Raw genomic sequence first — 22,746 nt, forward strand, 5'->3', positions numbered from 1 at the left:
GTAAAACAACACATTTCACTGCTCCTATCTGGTGTGAAAATATAACACTTATTTATTTATTTTTACATTTTAAATTTCACAAATGTAAAGTATTCCAAAACCCCATTTCACCTGATTTCAACTGTATAATGGCACATGTGAAAGGTTTCAAAAACACATTTTCACGTGAAGTTTTCCAAAAACATATGATTTCAGTTTAATGGTATCACATGTTGAAGTGTTGCATCCCCAAGTTGTCACATTTCTTTAACATGAGATCATGTGCTCACATGTTGTCTTGTGTAGTTTCATGTTATCACACGAGATCACGTGTTTACATGTGTTTTTTCCATAAGGGATTACATGCATAATAGTTGTATGTATTGCTGCTGCATAGGCCTAAATATGTAGACAGCCTTTAGGGTTCCATTCAAACTGTAAAGGGTTTTAGTGTAGGGTATGCTACAACGCTGCTGCTGAATGTGAGAGTCAATGATGTATCTCTATGGAGAGTGCAGCTGTTTAAAATTCCAGTCATGTCTCCGGAGGTTTTATGGTGCCACCTAGTGTACAAATAGCCATTAGACAGACAGACCATGATTACTGCGCCACTAGTTTCATGAGAGCTCAAGGGCCCTCTCTATCTCGCCTGGCGCTCTCACTTTCTCTTTCTCCCCCGTTTTCCGTTCTCTCTTTGTCTCAGATCTCTTTCTCAGCTCTCTCTCCCTCTCTTTCTTGTTCTCTTTCCCTTCTGTTGTTTCTTTCACTCTCTCCATCTCTCATTCTCTCATCAATCAATCAAATGTATTAATATAGCTCTTCTTACATCAGCTGATATCTCAAAGTGTTGTAGAGAAACCCAGCCTAAAACCCCAAACAGCAAGCAATGCAGGTGTAGAAGCACGGTGGCTAGGAAAAACTCCCTAGAAAGGCCAAAACCTAGGAAGAAACCTAGAGAGGAACCAGGCTATGAGGGGTGGCCAGTCCTCTTCTGGCTGTGCCGGGTGGAGATTATAACAGAACATGGCCAAGATGTTCAAATGTTCATAAATGACCAGCATGGTCAAATAATAATCACAGTAGTTGTCGAGGGTGCAACAGGTCAGCACCTCAGGAGTAAATGTCAGTTGGCTTTTCATAGCCGATCATTGAGAGTATCTCTACCGCTCCTGCTGTCTCTAGAGAGTTGAAAACAGCAGGTCTGGGACAGGTAGCACGTCCGGTGAACAGGTCAGGGTTCCATAGCCGCAGGCAGAACAGTTGAAACTGGAGCAGCAGCATGACCAGGTGGACTGGGGACAGCAAGGAGTCATCATGCCAGGTAGTCCTGAGGCATGGTCCTAGGGCTCAGGTCCTCTGAGAGAGAGAAAGAAAGAAAGAAAGAGAGAATTAGAGAGAGCATACTTAAATTCACACAGGAAACCGGATAAGACAGGAGAAATACTCCACTACTACATATAAACAGACCCTCGACACATAAACTTCTGCAGCACAAATACTGGAGGCTGAGACAGGAGGGGTCAGGAGACACTGTGGCCCCATCCGATGATACCCCCGGACAGGGCCAACCAGGCAGGATATAACCCCACCCACTTTGCCAAAGCACAGCCCCCACACCACTAGAGGGATATCTTCAGCCACCAACTTACCATCCTGAGACAAGGCCAAGTATAGCCCACAAAGATCTCCGCCATGGCACAACCCAAGGGGGGGCGCCAACCCAGACAGGAAGACCACGTCAGTGACTCAACCCACTCAAGTGACGCACCCCTCCTAGGGACGGCATGGAAGAGCACCAGTAAGCCAGTGACTCAGCCCCTGTAATAGGGTTAGAGGCAGAGAATCCCAGTGGAGAGAGGGGAACCGGCCAGGCAGAGACAGCAAGGGCTGTTCGTTGCTCCAGTGCCTTTCCGTTCACCTTCACACTCCTGGGCCAGACTACACTCAATCATAGGACCTACTGAAGAGATGAGTCTTCAATAAAGACTTAAAGGTTGAGACCGAGTCTGCGTCTCTCACATGGGTAGGCAGACCATGCTCTTCAGAGGGATAATGGACTTTACATTTCTAGCTTAAACTAACAGATTTTGATGGGGATTTTTTTAATCATGTTACTCAGATTTTAAGACAATCGAACAACCTTAGTACCCATGAACTATTTACATGAAAATGTACATAATAGTTTACTGAGGAAAGGCCTAGTAGTAAACTACCTGTAAACAAAAGTGAGTTATAACTAAATATCAAATTTACCACCAAATGTAGATGCATCAGATATAGTCAACTTTGTAAATACATTTCAGGGATGGCCACAACTTCTCTTGACAAGCTACAGGATTGTGTAGGATTTTTTGTTCAAGCCCAGTTCTACCACACCTGATTCTACTATTCATGGTCTCGATGAACAGCTGAGGTCTTGATGAACAGATGAGTAGTAGAATCAGATGTAGGTAGCACTGGGCTTGATCAGAAAAGCCTGCATAACGCTGTGGATCATCAAGAGCAATATTGATAACTCCGGTCATCATCACCATGTCTAGTTAAATAGGCCAGACTGTCCATATAAATAGAGTGTCAAGTTGATGTGTTTATAACAAGGTTCCTGGTGTAATGGTTAGCGTCACCATCTTTGGAACTGAAGGTTCTGGGTCCTCCTCTCTTAAAAGAGCCTTTGGGTTCGTGGAGTGGCAGGCAAGTGGCAGTGAGTGGGGTGGTATGTACTACTGCGTCCGTCTTGCTAGAACGGAGGAGAGACTAGCTCTCAGACTCTCAAGGAAGAAAAAGGTCGTTGCCCTCATCCGTGAGATACACGCCATCAGTACAGTACTGCCCAGGAACACAGTGCTGTATGGCAGGGTGGCGGATTGTGGGCATGCGCCTGGAAGCTTTCTTGCACAATGTTTTTGTTGTTCATTCACTCAGTACTGATTGAACATGTATTTATCTTGCTTGCTTAGAAATAAATAGTTTAAAACAGTTGATGTGTTGAAAACTGTATAATTTCAGTTAGCAAGCATGGCATTTTCTGTTAACTACGTTCAGATTCGGTTACACTAGCAAGTTTTAACTGGGTGCATGTGTGGCAAAATCGGCTTTTTGGGAACACACTGTATTGATCAGTCAGTGTAAATTTTGATTACAATGACAGGAAGACAATTGCATTGAGAGAAGAGTACGCTCCGTACTGAATCAGTGCATAAGGTCTGTAACGTTAGCTAACGTTAAATGAGCAAGCTAGCTAGCAGCTGTTATGTTATAAATTGAAATCTGGTGGACATGTAATATTAGCACGCAAGCCAATTTGACTTTATGGAGTAGCTAACGTTAGATGAGCAATGTCCATTGCATGATGTATTATAAATTAGCTGTGTGGCAGTTTTCCAAAGTTTAGTGTTGACGATGAACTTTACTTAGCTAGCTAGCTATACTTTGTGGAAGATTGTGGGATATAGCTAGCTAAGTTATTATCAACATTGATTTTTATTGGCTGGCTAGCTAACTGGCTATAGCAGGCAAGTACATTAGCTAGCTTATCTGTTTGTTTACACAGATAACTTCAGCCTTACAGTTGAAGTCGGAAGTTTACATACACTTAGGTTGGAGTCATTAAAACTCATTTTTCAACCACTCCACAAATTTCTTAACAAACTATAGTTTTGGCAAGTCGGTTAGGACATCTACTTTGTGCATGACAACAAATAATTTTTCCAACAATTGCTTACAGACAGATAATTTCACTTATAATTCACTGTATCACAATTCCAGCTGGTCAGACGTTTACATACACTGACTGTGCCTTTAAACAGCTTGGAAATTTCCAGAAAATTATGTCATGGCTTTAGAAGCTTCTGATAGGCTAATTGACATCATTTGAGTCAATTGGAGGTGTACCTGTGGATGTATTTCAAGGCCTACCTTCAAACTCAGTGCCTCTTTGCTTGACATCATGGGAAAATCAAAAGAAAACAGCCAAGACCACAGAAAAAAAAATTGTAGATATCCACAAATTTGGTTCATCCTTTTGAGCAATTTCCAAACGCCTGAAGGTACCACGTTCATCTGTACAAACAACAGTACACACGTATAAACACCATAGGACCACCCAGCCATCATAACGCTTAGGAAGGAGATGCGTTCTGTCTCCTAGAGATGAACGTACTTTGGTGCGAAAAGTGAAAATCAATTCCAGAACAACAACAAAGAACCTTGTGAAGATGCTGGAGGAAACAGGTACAAGAAGCCACTGCTCCAAAACCACCATAAAAAAGCCAGACTACGGTTTGCAACTGCACATGGGGACAAAGATCATACTTTTTGGAGAAATATCCTCTGGTCTGATGAAACAGAAATAGAACTTGCAAGCCGAAGAACACCATCCCAACCGTGAAGCACGGGGGTGGCAGCATCATGTTGTGGGGGTGCTTTGCTGCAGGAGGGACTGGTGCACTTCACAAAATAGATGGCATTATGAGGAAGGATAATTATGTGGATATATTGAAGTAACATCTCAAGACATCAGTCAGGAAGTTAAAGTTTGGTCGCAAATGGGTCTTCCAAATGGACAATGACTCCAAACATACTTCCAAAGTTGTGGCAAAATGGCATAAGGACAACAAAGTCAAGGTATTGGAGTGGCCATCAATCCTATAGAAAATTTGTGGGCAGAACTGAAAAAGCATGTGCGAGCAAGGAGGCATACAAACCTGACTCGGTTACACCAGCTCTGTCAGGAGGAATGGGCCAAAATTCACCCAACTTATTGTGGGAAGCTTGTGGAAGGCTACCCAAAAAGTTTGACCCAAGTTAAACAATTTAAAGGCAATGCTACAAAATACTAATTGAGTGTATGTAAACTTCTGACCCACTGGGAATGTGATGAAAGAAATAAAAGCTGAAATAAATCACTCTCTACTATTATTCTGACATTTCACATTCTTAAAATAAAGTGCTGATCCTAACTGACCTAAGACAGAGAATTTGTACTATGATTAAATGTCAGATATTGTTAAAAACTGAGTTTAAGTGTATTTGGCTAAATGTAAACCTCCGACTTCAACTGTATGTAAAAAACCTTCCCTGTCAAAATATATCTAGGTAGCTTTCCTCGCTTGTTGGTTAGCTAGCTAGCCAACATTAGTTCTCATCTGGCTGGTAACTTATTCTGTGGTATAACGTTACATTAGCTAGTTAGCTAAAGTTACAGCTGCTGGCTAGATAGCTACCTAACGTTAGCTAATCAAAACAAAACCACATTCAGCTCACTAATAACAACCAACCCATTTTTCTTGTTGGACAATTATCTGTATGCATTTATGGATTAACCTCATCTTGAATACCAACATATAGCTATCTATAGTAGCCTAGGTTTGTCCTCAAAACCATTTCTTATCATGGCTGGCTGCCTGGCTGATAGAGGCGACGACCTGTTTGTGTTGGCGAGTTGCTGAGCGACGGAGCTGATTGACCGGCTCGATAGAACTCTGAGATTCAGATGAAAAAATGTTAGCATTGTCAGAAATGCTACAAAAAGGTAGCAAATCATTGCTTTTTAATGGACAGAAATGTGCACAAGAGTGAAAAATTATCAATTTCATAAAAACTGTTGCACTTACAAACTTTGTCTATCCGACATTGTTTAAGTTCAATGGTCACTCTATGGATGCTATAGTCTCGTTTAATCCGACTTCTAGATTTTGAGCTAGCCACAAGAAATACTCTTAAAACTCAATTGCTAATGACACTTAAAAAAAAATCTGGCATGTGGTTCTAGGTAACGGATGGACGGATCATAACGAGAGGCGGGGAGTGTGTTTTGTATCTCCAATCAAGTTGATTTGAGATTGGTGTCATATTGGCTTAGATATGATGATTGGGAGATTTGAATTTGACAGTGAGCTTCAACCAATACCTATATAGACGAGACTATCATCACGTTTATAATACATTTGGGCAGTTACCTGTATATACATAGGAAATACAATGATTCTTCAAACATATTGTATTCATAGTATTCATATTCATAGTTATAAATTGGGAACTATAGTTCTAGCTACTATCCTACGCCTCGGTATGAATCTATTGTACGTGAACAAAAAGGTTATTAATGGTAGTCTGTGGGGAGATGGGAAGGTTATTTATTATTGACTGCCTCAGTTCACATACCTGAGAGTTGTATGTGTTTGAGGTCACAGGAAAATCTGCTAAATTGTTCTCTATTGGTCTATCTCTTTGATTGGGTCAAGGCCCCTATAGTTCCCCCAGTGATACATCTGAACCGTCATGCTAGGATAGCTCCCACACGCACGCACACACACACACACACACACACACACACACACACACACACACACACACACACACACACACACACACACACACACACACACACACACACACACACACACCAATGCGCACACACACTCTCCTGGGTGTGAACATGACCTCATGCTCATCAGATTGTGAATGTTATAAAAATCACTAATTGAATCATTCCCGGTTAACTTTGGCATCTGATTAAAGTGTTGATGATGGTTGAAATGTAGCATTAAAAGGGCAATTCCGCCACTTTTTAACCTAATATTCATTATCTCCAGCATCACACCAGTGTCTACATATTTGAAAATGGCGTGTTTCTATAATCTGTGGTTAAAAAGGTAAAGAAATGCTTCTCTGTGACATCACAGGGTAGGATTAAAAGTAGGAAAAACTGGGATTTTTTAAACCTGCAACTAGTTTCTAGCCAGAGGGATGGGTATTTTCTTGCTCCCCACATCACCCGAAACCCATAGTGTTTGACAATCACTATCTTTAAACTGTTTAACTTTTGATGATGTCATCGGGTAGAACTTTATATATTTTTCTACAAAATGTAGAAATGCACCATTTTCATGTAGACACTGGTATTGTGCTGGAGACAATGAAAATGGCCCTTTAAGGCCCTTACTTACACTACTAACCTATCTTTGTAAAGCTTAATTAGATGTATTTCCCCCGCCAGGTCACTAGTCGCTGCGTGTTCTGTGTTGTTGAGTCGTTTATAGCTTTGACTTGATTAATCATTTACAATAGTCCTCTCTGAGCTCCAGTGTCAATTCCTCACACGTTCTGTTGTGCTCCTCGCCCAGTTTCCTGTGAATTAGAACATCCACGTTGATACAGATAGGGGACTTTCGGGACTGTCGCCTTATGTTTCATAACGTATAAATAAATAGATTAAACATTTCATAGGCAGCAAGTGGGAACACTTTGAGCGTCCGAATGTCTGGACAAAACATCGACCAGTTGCATCGCTCTACTTTGGGCATATATGCGGTGAGTGAGATTGGTTTGAACTCTTGACAATTTTAGCATGGCCCTAGATATAAAATTCAACTGAAGGCCTAATTTGCAATGCACATGTGTTGTTTGTATGTATATACTGTTCAATTTGGCGCACTATACATGTGAGCAGTACTGTATTCTATGAATAAATACAATATGACTTATGAACAGGGTGTATCTATACAGCTAACTGTCCAAGATAAGCACCACACCTTTCAATGTCTCACTGTGTGTGTGTGTGCGTGTGTGTGTGTGTGTGTGTGTGTGTGTGTGTGTGTGTGTGTGTGTGTGTGTGTGTGTGTGTGTGTGTGTGTGTGTGTGTGTGTGTGTGTGTTAACAGAGCCTGATGGATCAGTTCAACCCAAGTCTACAGAAGCTAGTGGCTTTGGGAAACAGCTACATGCAGGCTTTCCAAGGTGAGCATGAGAAAGAAAGGAAGTGAAACGGATGACCTTTGTGGCATGCATTTGAATACGATGAAGTGTTCCAATAAAATAGAGTAAAAACGTGACAAAAGAGTCCTTCTCAGCAGAGTCATACATACAGTATATGACTCTGATTTCTACTAGAGGTCCTTCTCAGAACTATACAATGCTTCCACATCGTTGCTATTCAATCCCATCAATGAGAGATCCTTGGCTGTGCCCGTCCTGGAAATAAATGCAAATGTATTTTCATTTTGTCAGAGTTCATAAGGTTTCCCTTGTAAAGTGCTGCCATATCACCTGGGAATATTTATTACCATGGACCTATAGGCCATAATATAACCTACGCATGTTTCTATTGGTTGAGCTGCTGAATGTAAATATGTCTGTCCGTTTATTGTTCTGTCTGCAGCAGTCCTTTTCCACTCCAAAGCAATGAGTTATGGAACATGTATATGTGATGGGCCCAGCTATTTGAATGAATTATAGATTAATCTGTTGATGCATATTAAACAACCTTTCTGCAATTTTCTGCTTTCAGATGAATGTGTTCGTTGTGCTTTTACTGGCATGAGTCTAACTCTGGGATTGTCAGCAAAGTGAATCATATCAACTGAATATGCAATTCAATTGCCTGTTTGTTTCTGTGTGTGTGTGTGTGTGTGTGTGTGTGTGTGTGTGTGTGTGTGTGTGTGTGTGTGTGTGTGTGTGTGTGTGTGTGTGTGTGTGTGTGTGTGTGTGTGTGTGTGTGTGTGTGTGTTTAGCCCTTGCTGTAACCAGTGAGGCTTACTTCAGCACCCTTGCTAAGATAGGGGAGCAGGCCTTCCACACCATGTCGTCTCGCTCTATTGGTAAGAACCTCTTCATTCCCTGTGTGTGTGTGTGTGCGCGCGTGCACATTACATATGTGCGTGTGTCTGCCGTATGGTGTGTATCAGGTCAGTTAAAGAGTATGAGAAAGGTAGAGATGCAGGAACAAAACTAGAGAAACACAAAGGACCCATGTACTCTATCGGTCCTTTGTGCTGTTTATGGTTGTGGTTATTACCCCAATCACTGCAGTGTCCTTCACCGAACCACACAGAGCAAAGTTTATCTGACAGGCAGCACATTGGTACACTTCCTTTTACCGTCACAATACCTCTGGAGCTGTCTTAGACGTTTGCGTGTGTGCATGTGTGTGTATGGGACAGAGGGTGGACATGTGTGTGTATGGGTTGGGTGGGGTTGAATAGCAGATGTGGTGTATGCGTGTGAGTTATTTTCTTTTTTTGTTGCCATACACAGTATGTCTGTTCCTGTTTGTATAGAGCAGAGTTACAGAGGGTGTAGGTGCATATATCTATGTTATTTTTTTACCCCATTTTACCCCATAGTGGAATATGAATTAAAATGAACTTTGCCCACATCAATGTGACTGCAATGTTTATGCATTTTGAGATAACAAGACAACCTATGTGTGAGGTATAATGAGGTATAATGCAACCGGAGCCCTTGTTGGGGGGGGGGGGGGGGGTCTGTACAATAGCAGTGGAATCCAGGGACAGACAGGTAGTGTTCAGAAGCATATGAATAATAGAGTGTAACAGGCTGTGGGTCCTGTAAAATTAATTTAACCCAGCCTGAATCTAGCCACTTACAGACACTGAGGTTAAAAGGCGTTGTAGGATTTTAATTTGATCACCCTGTTGCAGGATAACTTTCCTGTAATGCAGGAAATGTAAAACATGTACTGTATTTGAGGTTTAAAAAGGCTTCTGAAGTTTGCAATTTCCACTTAGAAATTTCAGACATGATTTTACCTTACGGAAAATGTATCAACCCCTACAAAAAAGTAAATTAATTATACATAATAATTCACATTTCCTGTTGCTCTAGGATTATTTTCCTGCTGTAGCAAACTGGCTCAAATTAAGATCCTACATCTGTGTAAGGTTGGCTATGGAAACCCACATAAACTGATTGTCTAGTTGAGCATTCACTGATTGGACTTCTCCCACATTGTAAAACATTTCCTGTAAAATATACAGTAACTTACTGGCAGCATGTGGCAGTATAGCCAAGTCAGCCCGTGCTCATGGTTCTCACAGGGGAAGTGAGAGAGAGAGACAAAAAAAAAGAAACCCGCACACTGCTCTTGATAGTATCACTAAGCTTTACGTATCGTTCTCACGGCCTTCTTCAGAGCTTTTGTGAGTGTTTTAAATTAGCACCGTTATGTAGGCATAGCCCCACCCACATCCATTCCACGCACCGAATGGGGTTGGAGTCGAAGGAAAACAAATAAGTGTTACCAAATAAAACAATATGAATTTCATAAATATTCGAATAAAGTGTGTACATAAAACATATTAAACACGTCTGTAAAACCACAATGGGGGACATCGACCTACCAAGCAAGTTTTCATGAATCATTTGTCACACCGCAAGAAAAACGTCAGAGTAATCTGAAACAGGGGCATAATTCAAGTTTACATTTACAACATAACATACATAGGCATTTCATCATTAAGACCTTTAGAAAAGAATGTCTGGAGGGTGAAAATCCATAAACATTCTCTTTTGCTCAGAGTTATTTACATCACCTCCACTGTCTGATATATTAACTTTCTCTATGCCACAAAATCTAAAAAAGGTAGAAATGTCATGTTGTAGGGCATTAAAATGTACTGCGACTGGATAATCCCTGTCGTTTCTCCTAATTTAACTTTTATGTTCACTGATTCTCTGTTTGAGAGAACGAGAGGTTTTACCTACATAGCACAGCCCACATGGACATTTAATAATGTAGATAACATGGGTGGTGGAGCACGTAATGATGTCATTAATTTGGAAACGTTTTCCTATATGTGGGTGGCAGAAATATTCACACTTCATCATATTGTTGCACTGTACGCAAACTCTGCATTTACAGCTACCATTCGGAAGAGGGCGTAAAATAGCCTGGTTGATTTTATTTTGTGGCTGGCAGTTGGCATGGACCAATTTATCGCGTAAATTGCGACCTCTCCTATATACAATAAGTGGTGGATTCTTAAATTCAGCTGGCAAAGCTGGGTCCGATGATAAAACATGCCAGTATTTCTTGACAGCATCTCACACTTTTCACGAGTTCAAAGTATACATTATGTGGTGGTGAACGTTACAGAGTGTTCTTTAGCTCGAGTGGGTCTTTTTTTGAAGCAGTTCATCTCGTGTTTTCCCCAATGCCAAATTAAGAGTTTCATCCACACATTGTGGAGAGTAGCCTCTTCTTAGAAACCTATTGTCCATATCCGCTGCTTTTTCCAGATAGCCCTCTGTGGACTGGCATATACGGCGCAGTCTGAAAAACTGTTTTCTTAGAAGTCGTCTTTTTAACTTAATGGCTCAGCTGTCCCCCTGTAGTATAATATTTGCACAAAGGTATGCACATTTGCAGCAAAGGTATGCATATTCAGATTTTGAGATATATATAGTTTCCTTTTCCCTATATCCCTTTGGAACACCTGTGTGGGATCAACACTCAGTTTTCTATAGAAACAATCATTACTGAGTTGTCTCTAAATATCTTCTTTGTATTTTTCATAGTCTAAAATCGACCAGGATTTAGGATTTAACCCCATTTCTGAACGAAAGTTTTGTAGTTTTTTCCTATTGTAGGCTCCTTCTGTATTCTCAGTCCTCTTGGAATGCGCTTGATGCGCCAATACTCACTAAGAGTGGAGACATGCAGGAACAAACGAGTATCTTTCTCTGGAGCTGGATTTTAAGTTCTGCATTAGAGTGCGGAGCTGGGTTGTCCATGTTGAAGGTAGGGAAAATGATCATTTCACTTCCCCATTTCACTTCTGAGAGACTAGATTATTGACCGAGAGACTTATAGATAAGGAAGTCTCCACAGAGGTTGCTGCTGGAAAGCACGAGTTTCATTTCGTGCACGCGCATATGAACGCATGTTCACGCCCGACGCGGTTATCTTTTCCGAGCTGCAGTTTATAAACACTGTTGTCCGTTGGCGTTTAGCAAACGTAATAAATCATTGTATTTCACTCTCACTTTTGTCAGGCACAAAGTCACAGAACACAGCCATGGAAGTGGCTGGCAAGCAAGCAAGACACAGACAGACCAAGAGATGCGCTGCCCAGCTAGGTTAGCAAGACAAGACAGACTAGAGAGAGATGCACCGCAAGCTAGCACATCAACTTAATGTTACTGTTATTTGCTGACATCAAACTCGAAGAGGAGAGAACACAAGTTTACCTGATTGCTGTTCCCGCAATTCACTCTCATTGTGTTTTTTTCTCTTTTCGTGACCAGAAGGATAGTTCCGCTTCATCGAAGTTGTAAACATTTACACTCGCTTTGACACGGGGAGGCGGGGCCCTTGCGTAATTATGGGGCCCTACACAACTTGCGTAGTGAGCGTATAGGGCCGCCCGGCTTTGTGATCATGCACACCTGAAATGACCATTTTCTTTTCGGCAGGTGCTTTTTCATTATTTGGATAAACACTTGTGGTTTCTAGTTAACGTTACGCTAATCAAAGCAAAACTAGGACTAGAAAAAGGAGAATGCAAAAAGCAGGAGAATGGAAAAAATGCTGGTTGACTTGGAAACATACCAGATGAACTGACACAGAGAGACAGGAAACACAAACAGGGATAAATACACTGGGGAAAATAAGCAACACCTTGCCTGACTAAAATATTCCCAGTCATGTGAAATCCATGGATTAGGTCCTGAATTAATTAATTAATTTTAATTGACTGATTTCCTTATATGAACTGTAACTCAGTAAAATCGTTGAAATTGTTGCATGTTGCGTTTGTATTTTTGTACAGTTTGGATTTATACATGCTGTTTTTTTCTGTAGTCTCTGTGGCCGACGTCGGTGGTAACATTCATCTCACCATTGCTGTTTTTATAATGAGAAAGTGACCAAAAACCAGCTTCCTTTTTTAATGGACGGATTTGTATGGAAAGTTGAAGCTAACATTAGATGTTGTCCTCCTCATAATAACCACATGTTGTTTTACCACAAAGTTGTAGCCACCCTTCAATTGAAGCGGTGGGAAATAAACGAAAGTTGCCAAATCTCTCACAAAAACGGATCAAAATGAAATCACGGATAATTATAAGAGAGCAGGATAACTTATACATTGAATACAATAATTACAATTACTTTTCAATCACCAAATTGAGGAAATGTCAGATTTTCAAGGTATAGGCCTATTCCAGTACTTTAATTTCTGAGCTCCAAATTCAAGTACAAGTAGGGTGATTCAAGCCCCTTGTATTGATTTAAAATTGCTGGTGTAATCTGGAAAACAAAATGTATTTATCATGTCATTGTGAATAAGCCGGCTAGGCTATGTAACTTGTTGTCATTATATACAGAATAATTAATAGGAAAAGCGTTGGGTGTTGCGCAATAGTCTATCCTACATAAGGAGACACAAAATTATGCTGCGTATCTGAGATCGCTATACATAAAACTGTCAGCGTGCACTGCGCCCGGCCCGCCACAGGAGTCGCTAGTGCGTGATGGGACATCCCTGCCGGCCAAACCCTCCCCTAACCAGGACGACACTGGGACAATTGTGTGCCGCCCCATGGATCTCCCGGTCGCGGCCGACTGCGACAGAGCCTGGACTCAAACCCAGAATCTCTAGTGGCAGAAATTGCACTGCGATGCAGTGCCTTAGACCACGTCGCCACTCGGGAGGCTCTAAGTTTTCAAGATATGTAACTTTCAAAATACACAAATCATTTGATGCTGATCATAACGTGATGATTTCTGTATTTTGAAGGTTTTTATAAAAATATATATTTCACCTTTATTTAACCAGATAGGCTAGTTGAGAACAAGTTCTCATTTACAACTGTGACCTGGCCCAAGATTAAGCAAAGCAGTTCGACACATACAACAACACAGAGTTACACATGGAATAAACAAACATAGTCAATAATACAGTAGAAAAAGTCTATATACAGTGTGTGCAAATGAGGTAGGATAAGGCAGGTAAGGCAATAAATAGGCCATGGTGGCGAAGTATTTACACTATAGCAATTAAACACTGGAATGGTAGATGTGCAGAAGATGAATGTGCCATTAAGTTACATATCTTGAAAACTGGATTGCTAACAAGCAAAACATTTTGGGACTATGTCAACAATGGACTAATGAAACCAAAATATCGTTTTTGGGTGTAATTGTATTTTAATCTAATAACATGAAAAGAAAATGGCTGATTATTATCACTTTAACTGTAACTTTCTAGCTGTAACACATTTTCCAGTGTGGGAAGTCCTCACTGGTACCCTAGTTTATAGAAAGACCCATACAGTATATACAGTGCATTCAGAAAGTGCTTCACTGTTTCCGAAGCGTGTTAGTATGTATATCGTGTTAGTATGTATATCGTAGTATGTATATCATGATGCATTCTATCTTGGGTCATTGGGCTCCTCAGCCAGGTATGTAGACATCTTAATGCACGGAAAGATCTCACATCTGCTAACTGGGATGGTCAGCGCGGCCTGTATGATTGCTTTCAGTGATGGAAACATAACGGGATCTAACAGTTTGTACACACAGGACATGTCAGATGTGGCATCTTTCTTTTTTCTTGAGCGGTAATGTTCAGCAAGAACTACTTCTGGCCTGAGAGGAATATGACATGTTTGTCTTGTGTGGGCCTCCCCTCTCTCTACGTTCTCCTGTGTTCTCTCTCTGTCCTGTCTGCTCCTTCCTCTCTCTCGCTCCCCTCACTTCCTTGCTGTCTGAAGTTCTGCTGTCCTGGTACTCCTATATTATTACAGAGATGGCATAGTATCAATGCCGTAACAATATGGAGTATTCTGAACAGACAAACACACACAGAAGCAATATGCGCGCGCACACACATATGCAATGTGACAACAGGCAAATAATGTTTACCTGAATTGAGCTGAAGGTCAAATCTGGGATAATTTCTGTTCGTTAATGACATTAGCAGTTCATTCAATCTTAAACCTGATTAACACTCAACTGCCTTACCCTTCACTAACGACAATACCTGTGTTCTCTCTTTCTCTGTCGCTTTAGCGACAAAATCGACATGCGTTCAACCATGGGGCAAAACAGATTGGCTTAGATAGTTGATATGTAAGCTATATTTTGTCTCCAATGTTTATTGGAAACAAATACATTTGACCACTTGTTGTCTCAAATACATTGTTACAGTTGTTGGTTAGCTAGCTAGCAAATTTTATCCATATTTGCATTGACATGAAATTAATCAAAACACCTCAAAACAAGACATGGTATGAATAACATGATGAAACATGCTGAAATGAGCCAAATATGATTCCTCACATGGCAGTTTGTCATTCTTGCTAGCAATCTGGCAATCCAGAATCACAACAGGCTGACTTCTGCTCCATGGAAGCGCACATCATTTTTGTGACATTGTCAGCCAACCCATCTATGTAGTTAGATGGCAAATAACTGTATTGTAAACACACACACACAAAATCTTTTCACTTACTCCTGCAAATACAACAACCATCTCACTCTGTGTTTGCCGAGCTGCATCTCTCGCCTTCTTTCTCAAGAATAAATTCTGTATGTCCATCTTCTATAAATTAAAAAAAAAAGTTAACTCAGCTATCGAGCTTTGTTTTTTCAACAGATACAGTAGCTAGCTAATTGAGCTGATGTTACCAAAGTAGCTAATGTTAGCCTTACGTTAGCTAGCTAGCTTTATTAGCATTTTTTTTTGCATATTTGGACAGTAACGTTACTTGATTAGACAGTAATTGGTTAGTTAGTGATACTTGTGGGGTGGTGAAAGGAGTTTTCATTGTCTAGATAGCTAATCAATTACTGTCAAAACCAGTGGTGTAAAGTACTTAAGTAAAAATACTTGAAAGTACTACTTCAATCAAGTTCAAGTTTATTTTATATAGCCCTTCGTACATCAGCTAATATCTTGAAGTGCTGTACAGAAACCCAGCCTAAAACCCCAAATAGCAAGCAATGCAGGTGTAGAAGCACGGTGGCTAGGAAAAACTCCCTATAAAGGCCAAAACCTAGGAAGAAACCTAGAGAGGAACCAGGCTATGAGGGGTGGCCAGTCCTCTTCTGGCTGTGCCGGGTGGAGATTATAACAGAACATGGCCAAGATGTTCAAAATGTTCATAAATGACAAGCATGGTCAAATAATAATCAGGAATAAATGTCAGTTGGCTTTTCATAGCCGATAATTAAGAGTTGAAAACAGCAGGTCTGGGACAGGTAGGGGTTCCATAACCGCAGGCAGAACAGTTGAAACTGGGACAGCAGCAAGGCCAGGTGGACTGGGGACAGCAAGGAGTCATCATGCCCGGTAGTCCTGACGTATGGTCCTAGGGCTCAGTTCCTCCGAGAGAGAGAAAGAAAGAGAGGAGAGAATTAGAGAGAGCCAAGATGTTCAAAATGTTCATAAATGACAAGCATGGTCAAATAATAATCAGGAAATACTACTTCAGTAGTTTTTTGGGGTATCTGTACTTTACTTTACTATTGATATTTCTGACTACTTTTACTTTTACTTCATGACATTCCTAAAGCATATTATGTATTTTTCACTCCATACATTTTCCCTGACACTCAAAAGTACTCGTTACATTTTGAATGGTTACCAGGACAGAAAATGGTTTAATTCACACACTTATCAAGAGAACATCTCTGGTCATCCCTACTGCCTCTGATCTGACGGACTCACATGCTTCATTTGTAAAGGATGTCTGAGTGTTGGAGCGTGCCCCTGGCAATCGGTTAATAAAAAAATCTAAGAGAATGTTGCCGCCTGGTTTGCTAAATTTGAGTAATTTGATACTGAGGTATATTTTAGCAATTACATTTACTTTTGATACTGAAGTATATTTTTACACCAAAAACTTTCACTCAAGTAGTATTTTACTGTGTGATGTTCACTCTTACTTGAGTCATTTTCTGTTAAGGTATCTTTACTTTTACTCAAGTATACCAATTGGGTACTTTACCACCACTGGTCAAAACCCTGCTCATAAAATGTACAACGGTAGCTAATGTTAGCAGCAATGTTAGCTAGACCGGGTGGTCCCCAACGTTAGTTAGTTATCTAGTTTAATGTTATCTGTCAACATGTTCAGCTTTCGAGTCAACATGTTGAAATTTAAGTTACTCAAAACTGAGTTCAAAAAGTGCTATAGTAGTAGCAAGCTAACAAAGTTAACCTCCGTCCTTCTCATTTTGTCGCCCGCATGCCCTCGCCGAAATATAATTTCTTTGGACAAATCAAAATTGACTTTGGAAAACCACTTTGACTCCGCCTCCTAAAGTGCCACCGTACACAGAAATGATGATTTTAGGCAGCACTAAAAAGGCAGGGCAGGCCAGGGCTCTTGATTGGAGTATTCAGTGTAATGCAGTGTTGCCTAGTTTGTTTTACATCATCAGAGCAGGGCAAAAGACTCGGGGCTGAGACAAAATCATTTGGGGCTAAAGCCCCAAAAACCCATCTGGTGACGTCAATGTTCAGACCCCTTGACTTTTTCCACATTTTGTTACATAAAGGAATTATTATAAAATGTATTCAATTGTTTTTTCCCCCTTCATCAATCTACACACAATACCCCATAATGACAAAGCAAAATCAGGTTTTTAGAATTTTTAGCAAATTTCTTAAAAATAAAAAAATGTTATTTCACATTTACATAAGTATTCAGACCCTTTACTCAGTACTTTGTTGAAGCACCTTTGGCAGCGATTACAGCCTCGAGTCTTCTTGGGTATGACGCTTCAAGCTTGGCACACCTGTATTTGGGGAGATTCTACCATTCTTCTCTGCAGATCCTCTCAAACTCTGTAGGGTGCGTTGCTGCACAGCTATTTTGACGTCTCACCAGATATGTTAGATCGGGTTCAAGTCTGGGCTCTGGCTGGGCCACTCAAGGACAATCAGAGACTTGTTCCGAAGCCACTCCTGCGTTGTCTTGGCTCTGAAGGTCCCCAAGACCACAGTGACCTCCATTATCCTTAAATGGAAGAAGTGTGGAACCACCAAGACTCTTTCTAGAGCTGGACGCCCTTCCATACAGGAAAAAGCATGGTGGTGGCAGCATCATGCTTTGGGGATGTTTTTCAGCGGCAGGGACTGGGAGACTAGTCAGGATCGAGGGAAAGATGAATGGAGCAAAGTACAGAGAGATCCTTGATGGAAACTTGCTCCAGAGCGCTTAGGACCTCAGACTGGGGTGCTCCACACTGCCCTTTCCCACCTGGACAAAAGGAACACCTATGTGAGAATGCTGTTCATTGACTACAGCTCAGCGTTCAACACCATAGTGCCCACGAAGCTCATCACTAAGCTAAGGACTCTGGGACTAAACACCTCCCTCTGCAACTGGATCCTGGACTTCCTGACGGGCCACCCCCATGTGGTAAGAGTAGGCAGCAACACATCTGCCACGCTGATCCTCAACACTGGGGCCCCTCAGGGGTGTGTACTTAGTCCCCTCCTGTACTCCCGGTTCACCCATGACTGCGTGGCCAAACACGACTCCAACACCATCATTAAGCTTGCTGACGACACAACAGTGGTAGGCCTGATCACAGACAACGATGAGACAGCCTATAGGGAGGAGGTCAGAGACCTGGCCGTGTGGTGCCAGGACAACAACCTCTCCCTCAACGTGATCAAGACTAAGGAGATGATTGTGGACTACAGGAAAAGGAGGACCGAGCATGCCACCATTCTGGCCTTCCCACCCACACTCAGCCCAGTCCAAGCTCTTCTCTGTCCTGGCACCCCAATTGGGGAACCAGCTTCCCCCTGAATCTAGTACAATAGAGTCCTTGCTCATCTTTCGAAAGCACCTGAAACCCTACCTCTTCAAACAGGTAGGGTTGACCCACCTAGCTGGTTGCCCCACTTAGCTGTTTTAGGATGAAGACACTACCTGTAAGTCGCTCTGGATAAGAGCATCTGCTAAATGACTCAAATTTAAAATGACAGATGTGCATTAAAACACATTTACAATATTTTACTGTGAACTCTACAGTGTTTTACTGTTGAAATTACAGAAACGTCTTACAGTGTTGTGAGAGAGAGAGGAGCCTTGGGATGTTGTTGAAGATTATAAAAGCAGGCTCTCATTCAGTATGTGTGTATTGGGGGGAGGGGGGGTGGCGCAGTGGGAGTATGTGTGTGTTTTGACACTGTGTCTCTCTTTTTGGGATGTGTGTGTGCGTGCACACGCGCATGTGTGTGTGTGTGTCCTAATGCCTGCCTATGATAGTAATTTCTCATTGTGTCTCACAGGAGATGTCCTGATTCAGATTTCAGAGAACCAGAGGCGACTCACCGCTGAAATGGAAGCAATAGTAGGTTACTTTACACTCCTCATCAAACAGTAGAACAGTAGCACTGCACTAGTCATTTTCCTGTATTAGAATACAAAATGAAGAATTAAGAGTGTATTGCAATTGTACCTTGGTTGTAGTTATTCACCTGTCAAAACAACTCACAACTAAGCAACACACTTATTAAGATATTGAACTGTATATTTTACTAGATGGGGTAACAACACAGTTTGCTGTTAGTTTGAGATGTGATTGTTTGGCTTACCAATGGTGTTTCAACTACTGCGATCATAATAACCATGCTCTGTGTTTCACTAGTTCCACTGGTTCCACTCTGAGGTGCTGCAGGAGATGGACAACAATGTCAAACTGGATAAGGACTACATAGCAGTGAGTAGCCACTCTCCTGTACATACCCCTTTTTCACATACTGTACCCTCTTGTGTTGACAGTACAGAAGTAATGTAGTAAAGAGCATGGACTGGCGCACAGACGGAATCAGAAGGGAGTAGAGAAGTAGTGGGCAGTGCTCAAGAATGGTGGACCATTCCTGATACGGGAAACTGTTGAGCGTGAAAAACCAAGCAGCGTTGCTGTTCTTGACACCCTCAAACTGGTGCATAGCAAGGGCACTTAATTATTTTGTCTTGCCCATTCACCCTCTGAATGGCACACATACACAATCCATCTCTCAACTGTCTTAAGGCTTAAAAATCCATCTTTAACCTGTCTCCTCCCCTTCATCTACACTGATTGAGGTTGATTTAACAGGTGAGATCCACAAGGGATCATAGCTTTCACCTGGATTCACCTGGTCAGTCTATGTCATGGAAAGAGCAGGTGTTCCTAATTTTTTGTACACTCAATGTAACCGTGTCTGGCATTGGTGTAATGTGTCCTCCAGGGCAGCAGGAGACGATATGAGATGGAGGTACGGACCCAGGCCACATCTTTGGAGAGGCAGCTGAGGGGAGGGGCTTACCAGGTCAGTCCACTCTGTGTGTGTGTGTGTGTGTGTGTGTGTGTGTGTGTGTGTGTGTGTGTGTGTGTGTGTGTGTGTGTGTGTGTGTGTGTGTGTGTGTGTGTGTGTGTGTGTGTCAGAGGAGGTTGGTGGCACCTTAATCGGGGAGGACGGCTCATGGTGATGGCTGGAGCGGAACAGGTGGAATGGTGTCAAACACATGGTTTCCATTTGCGCCGTTCCGGCCATTATTATGAGCTGTCCTCCCCTAACAGCCTCCACTGGTGTGTGTGTGTGTGTCAGATAAAGAGTATGAGTAGAATAAATAAAAAATAAAGATTAAGAGTGCACCGTGGAGTACTCCATTGTCTTACATTTCTGTAAAGTATTTCCACAGTGCGTGTGTGTCAGAGAAAGTTTTATATTTACGTATTGCATGTGTGTGTGCGCCCACAGGATGAGTACATTCACTTCCTGAGGGATAGTCAGCGCGAGGCTCTGATGGAGGAGGAAAGGAGATACCGTTTCCTGGCTGAGAAACACTGTGGCCTCACTCAGTCCGTCATCTATCTCATGAACAAGGTAGTGTAGCTTACTGCCCTCTCATTTAATCACACACACACAATGATATATGCCATTTAGCAGACGCTTTTATCCAAACCGACTTACAGTCAGGCATGCATGCATTTTACGTATGGATGGTCCCATGAAGCAAACCCACTATCCTGGCATTTCAAGTGCCGTGCTCTACCAACTGAGCTACAGACCACCCTCTCCAATAGTGTCATAAACCACATTCATCATAGAAAGAACCTTGGCTGGTTTCCAATATGACAACCTGCTCCTGGCCTTTTCCTTGTTTTCTCCAATTTGTGGATTTAAAGGGAATGAATAAGTAGGCTCCACCTAGTTTGATGCTTTCTGTTTTTATTTTTTTGAGAGAGAGAGTCACCAAAGTAAGAGAGAAGAGAGTGAGTTTCCTGACTAGATTAAAGCCAATGAATAAACAAGGTCAATGAAGGTAATGTAATGTGTGTGTGTGTTTTCGATGGGCCAGACAGGGGCAGGGGGAGGCCTACAGCAGATAGCTGATGGATGGAGAGACCAGGTCAACGCCACCAGAGGACCTGGATCCCAGAACCCCTCTCGCCTGGACCAGGACAACACGTCCAGAATGAGGGAGGAGGACAGGGGGAGCCAATGGTCAGGCAAAGAGGAGCAGCCTCTGGGAAGAGTGCCCTCCAGAGGTGGGGGCATGATATACTGTATATCTACACTACAGTATACCAAACCTATAGAGTACTCATCTTTGTGCCCAGTTGACTACTTTGGTGGAAGCCATCAATGGCAATGTCCATGATAAAACAAGTTACAGTATGTCCATCAGGAGTCCTCTGTCTGGCTCTATAACCATACCATAAATAAATACTATGTACATACCATACCCAAAGTGTTCAGGTGTCTTTCCTGTCCTATGACCTGCCCTCCTGGCCCTCTGATGTTCACACATCCTCTCCTCTCTCCTCCCCCTCCCTCACCCTTCACCCCATCACCCCCCCCCCCCCCCCCCTCCTCCAGGCCCATCACCCCAAAACACCCGTTCCCGCTCCAGCTCAATTGGGGAGTCCCTAGGTCTGGGTGGAGGTGGAGGAGGGAGACCTATGAGAGCTCTGGTGTCCCACCCCGCTAACTCCAACAGCCCCACCCTGCTGCCCTTCTCCCGAGGGGAGGTGGTGAGCGTGCTGGTGCAGGATCCCCGTAACGGCTGGCTCTACGGCCGGGCAGAGAATAGCTCACGGTGAGGGAGAGGGAGGGAGAGAGAGAGAGATGCTCCTGCCTTCGTGGCAGAGCTGAACTCACAGAACAACATTGTATAAGGAAAACTTCAATCCGTTTGAGAGATACTCCACTAGATACTGTAGTATTTGGGATATGTATCAGAAAATTTAAAATACCGTTTTAATATACACTGCTCAAAAAAATAAAGGGAACACTTAAACAACACAATGTAACTCCAAGTCAATCACACTTCTGTGAAATCAAACTGTCCACTTAGGAAGCAACACTGATTGACAATACATTTCACATGCTGTTGTGCAAATGGAATAGACAAAAGGTGGAAATTATAGGCAATTAGCAAGACACCCCCAATAAAGGAGTGATTCTGCAGGTGGTGACCACAGACCACTTCTCAGTTCCTATGCTTCCTGGCTGATGTTTTGGTCACTTTTGAATGCTGGCGGTGCTTTCACTCTAGTAGTAGCATGAGACGGAGTCTACAACCCACACAAGTGGCTCAGGTAGTGCAGCTCATCCAGGATGGCACATCAATGCGAGCTGTGGCAAGAAGGTTTGCTGTGTCTGTCAGCGTAGTGTCCAGAGTATGGAGGCGCTACCAGGAGACAGGCCAGTACATCAGGAGACGTGGAGGAGGCCGTAGGAGGGCAACAACCCAGCAGCAGGACCGCTACCTCCGCCTTTGTGCAAGGAGGTGCACTGCCAGAGCCCTGCAAAATGACCTCCAGCAGGCCACAAATGTGCAGGTGTCAGCATATGGTCTCACAAGGGGTCTGAGGATCTCATCTCGGTACCTAATGGCAGTCAGGCTACCTCTGGCGAGCACATGGAGGGCTGTGCGGCCCCACAAAGAAATGCCACCCCACACCATGACTCACCCACCGCCAAACCGGTCATGCTGGAAGATGTTGCAG

The 22,746-nt window shown here is 42.4% G+C and overlaps 1 protein-coding gene across 1 annotated transcript; it reads left to right on the top strand.

Moving 5' to 3' along the window:
• Positions 1-7,099: 7,099 nt before the first annotated feature.
• On the top strand, positions 7,100-21,837 carry LOC120033939 (brain-specific angiogenesis inhibitor 1-associated protein 2-like protein 2). The gene is made up of 9 exons (XM_038980342.1): positions 7,100-7,290; positions 7,640-7,715; positions 8,489-8,575; positions 19,034-19,095; positions 19,393-19,464; positions 19,979-20,059; positions 20,492-20,617; positions 21,093-21,282; positions 21,614-21,837. The coding sequence occupies exons 1-9, from the start codon at positions 7,237-7,239 to the stop codon at positions 21,835-21,837; spliced, it is 972 nt and encodes a 323-aa protein (XP_038836270.1). The 5' UTR covers positions 7,100-7,236.
• The last annotated feature ends 909 nt before the right edge of the window (positions 21,838-22,746 follow it).

Source organism: Salvelinus namaycush, chromosome 41 (assembly GCF_016432855.1).
Source record: "Salvelinus namaycush isolate Seneca chromosome 41, SaNama_1.0, whole genome shotgun sequence".
Taxonomy (NCBI): domain Eukaryota; kingdom Metazoa; phylum Chordata; class Actinopteri; order Salmoniformes; family Salmonidae; genus Salvelinus; species Salvelinus namaycush.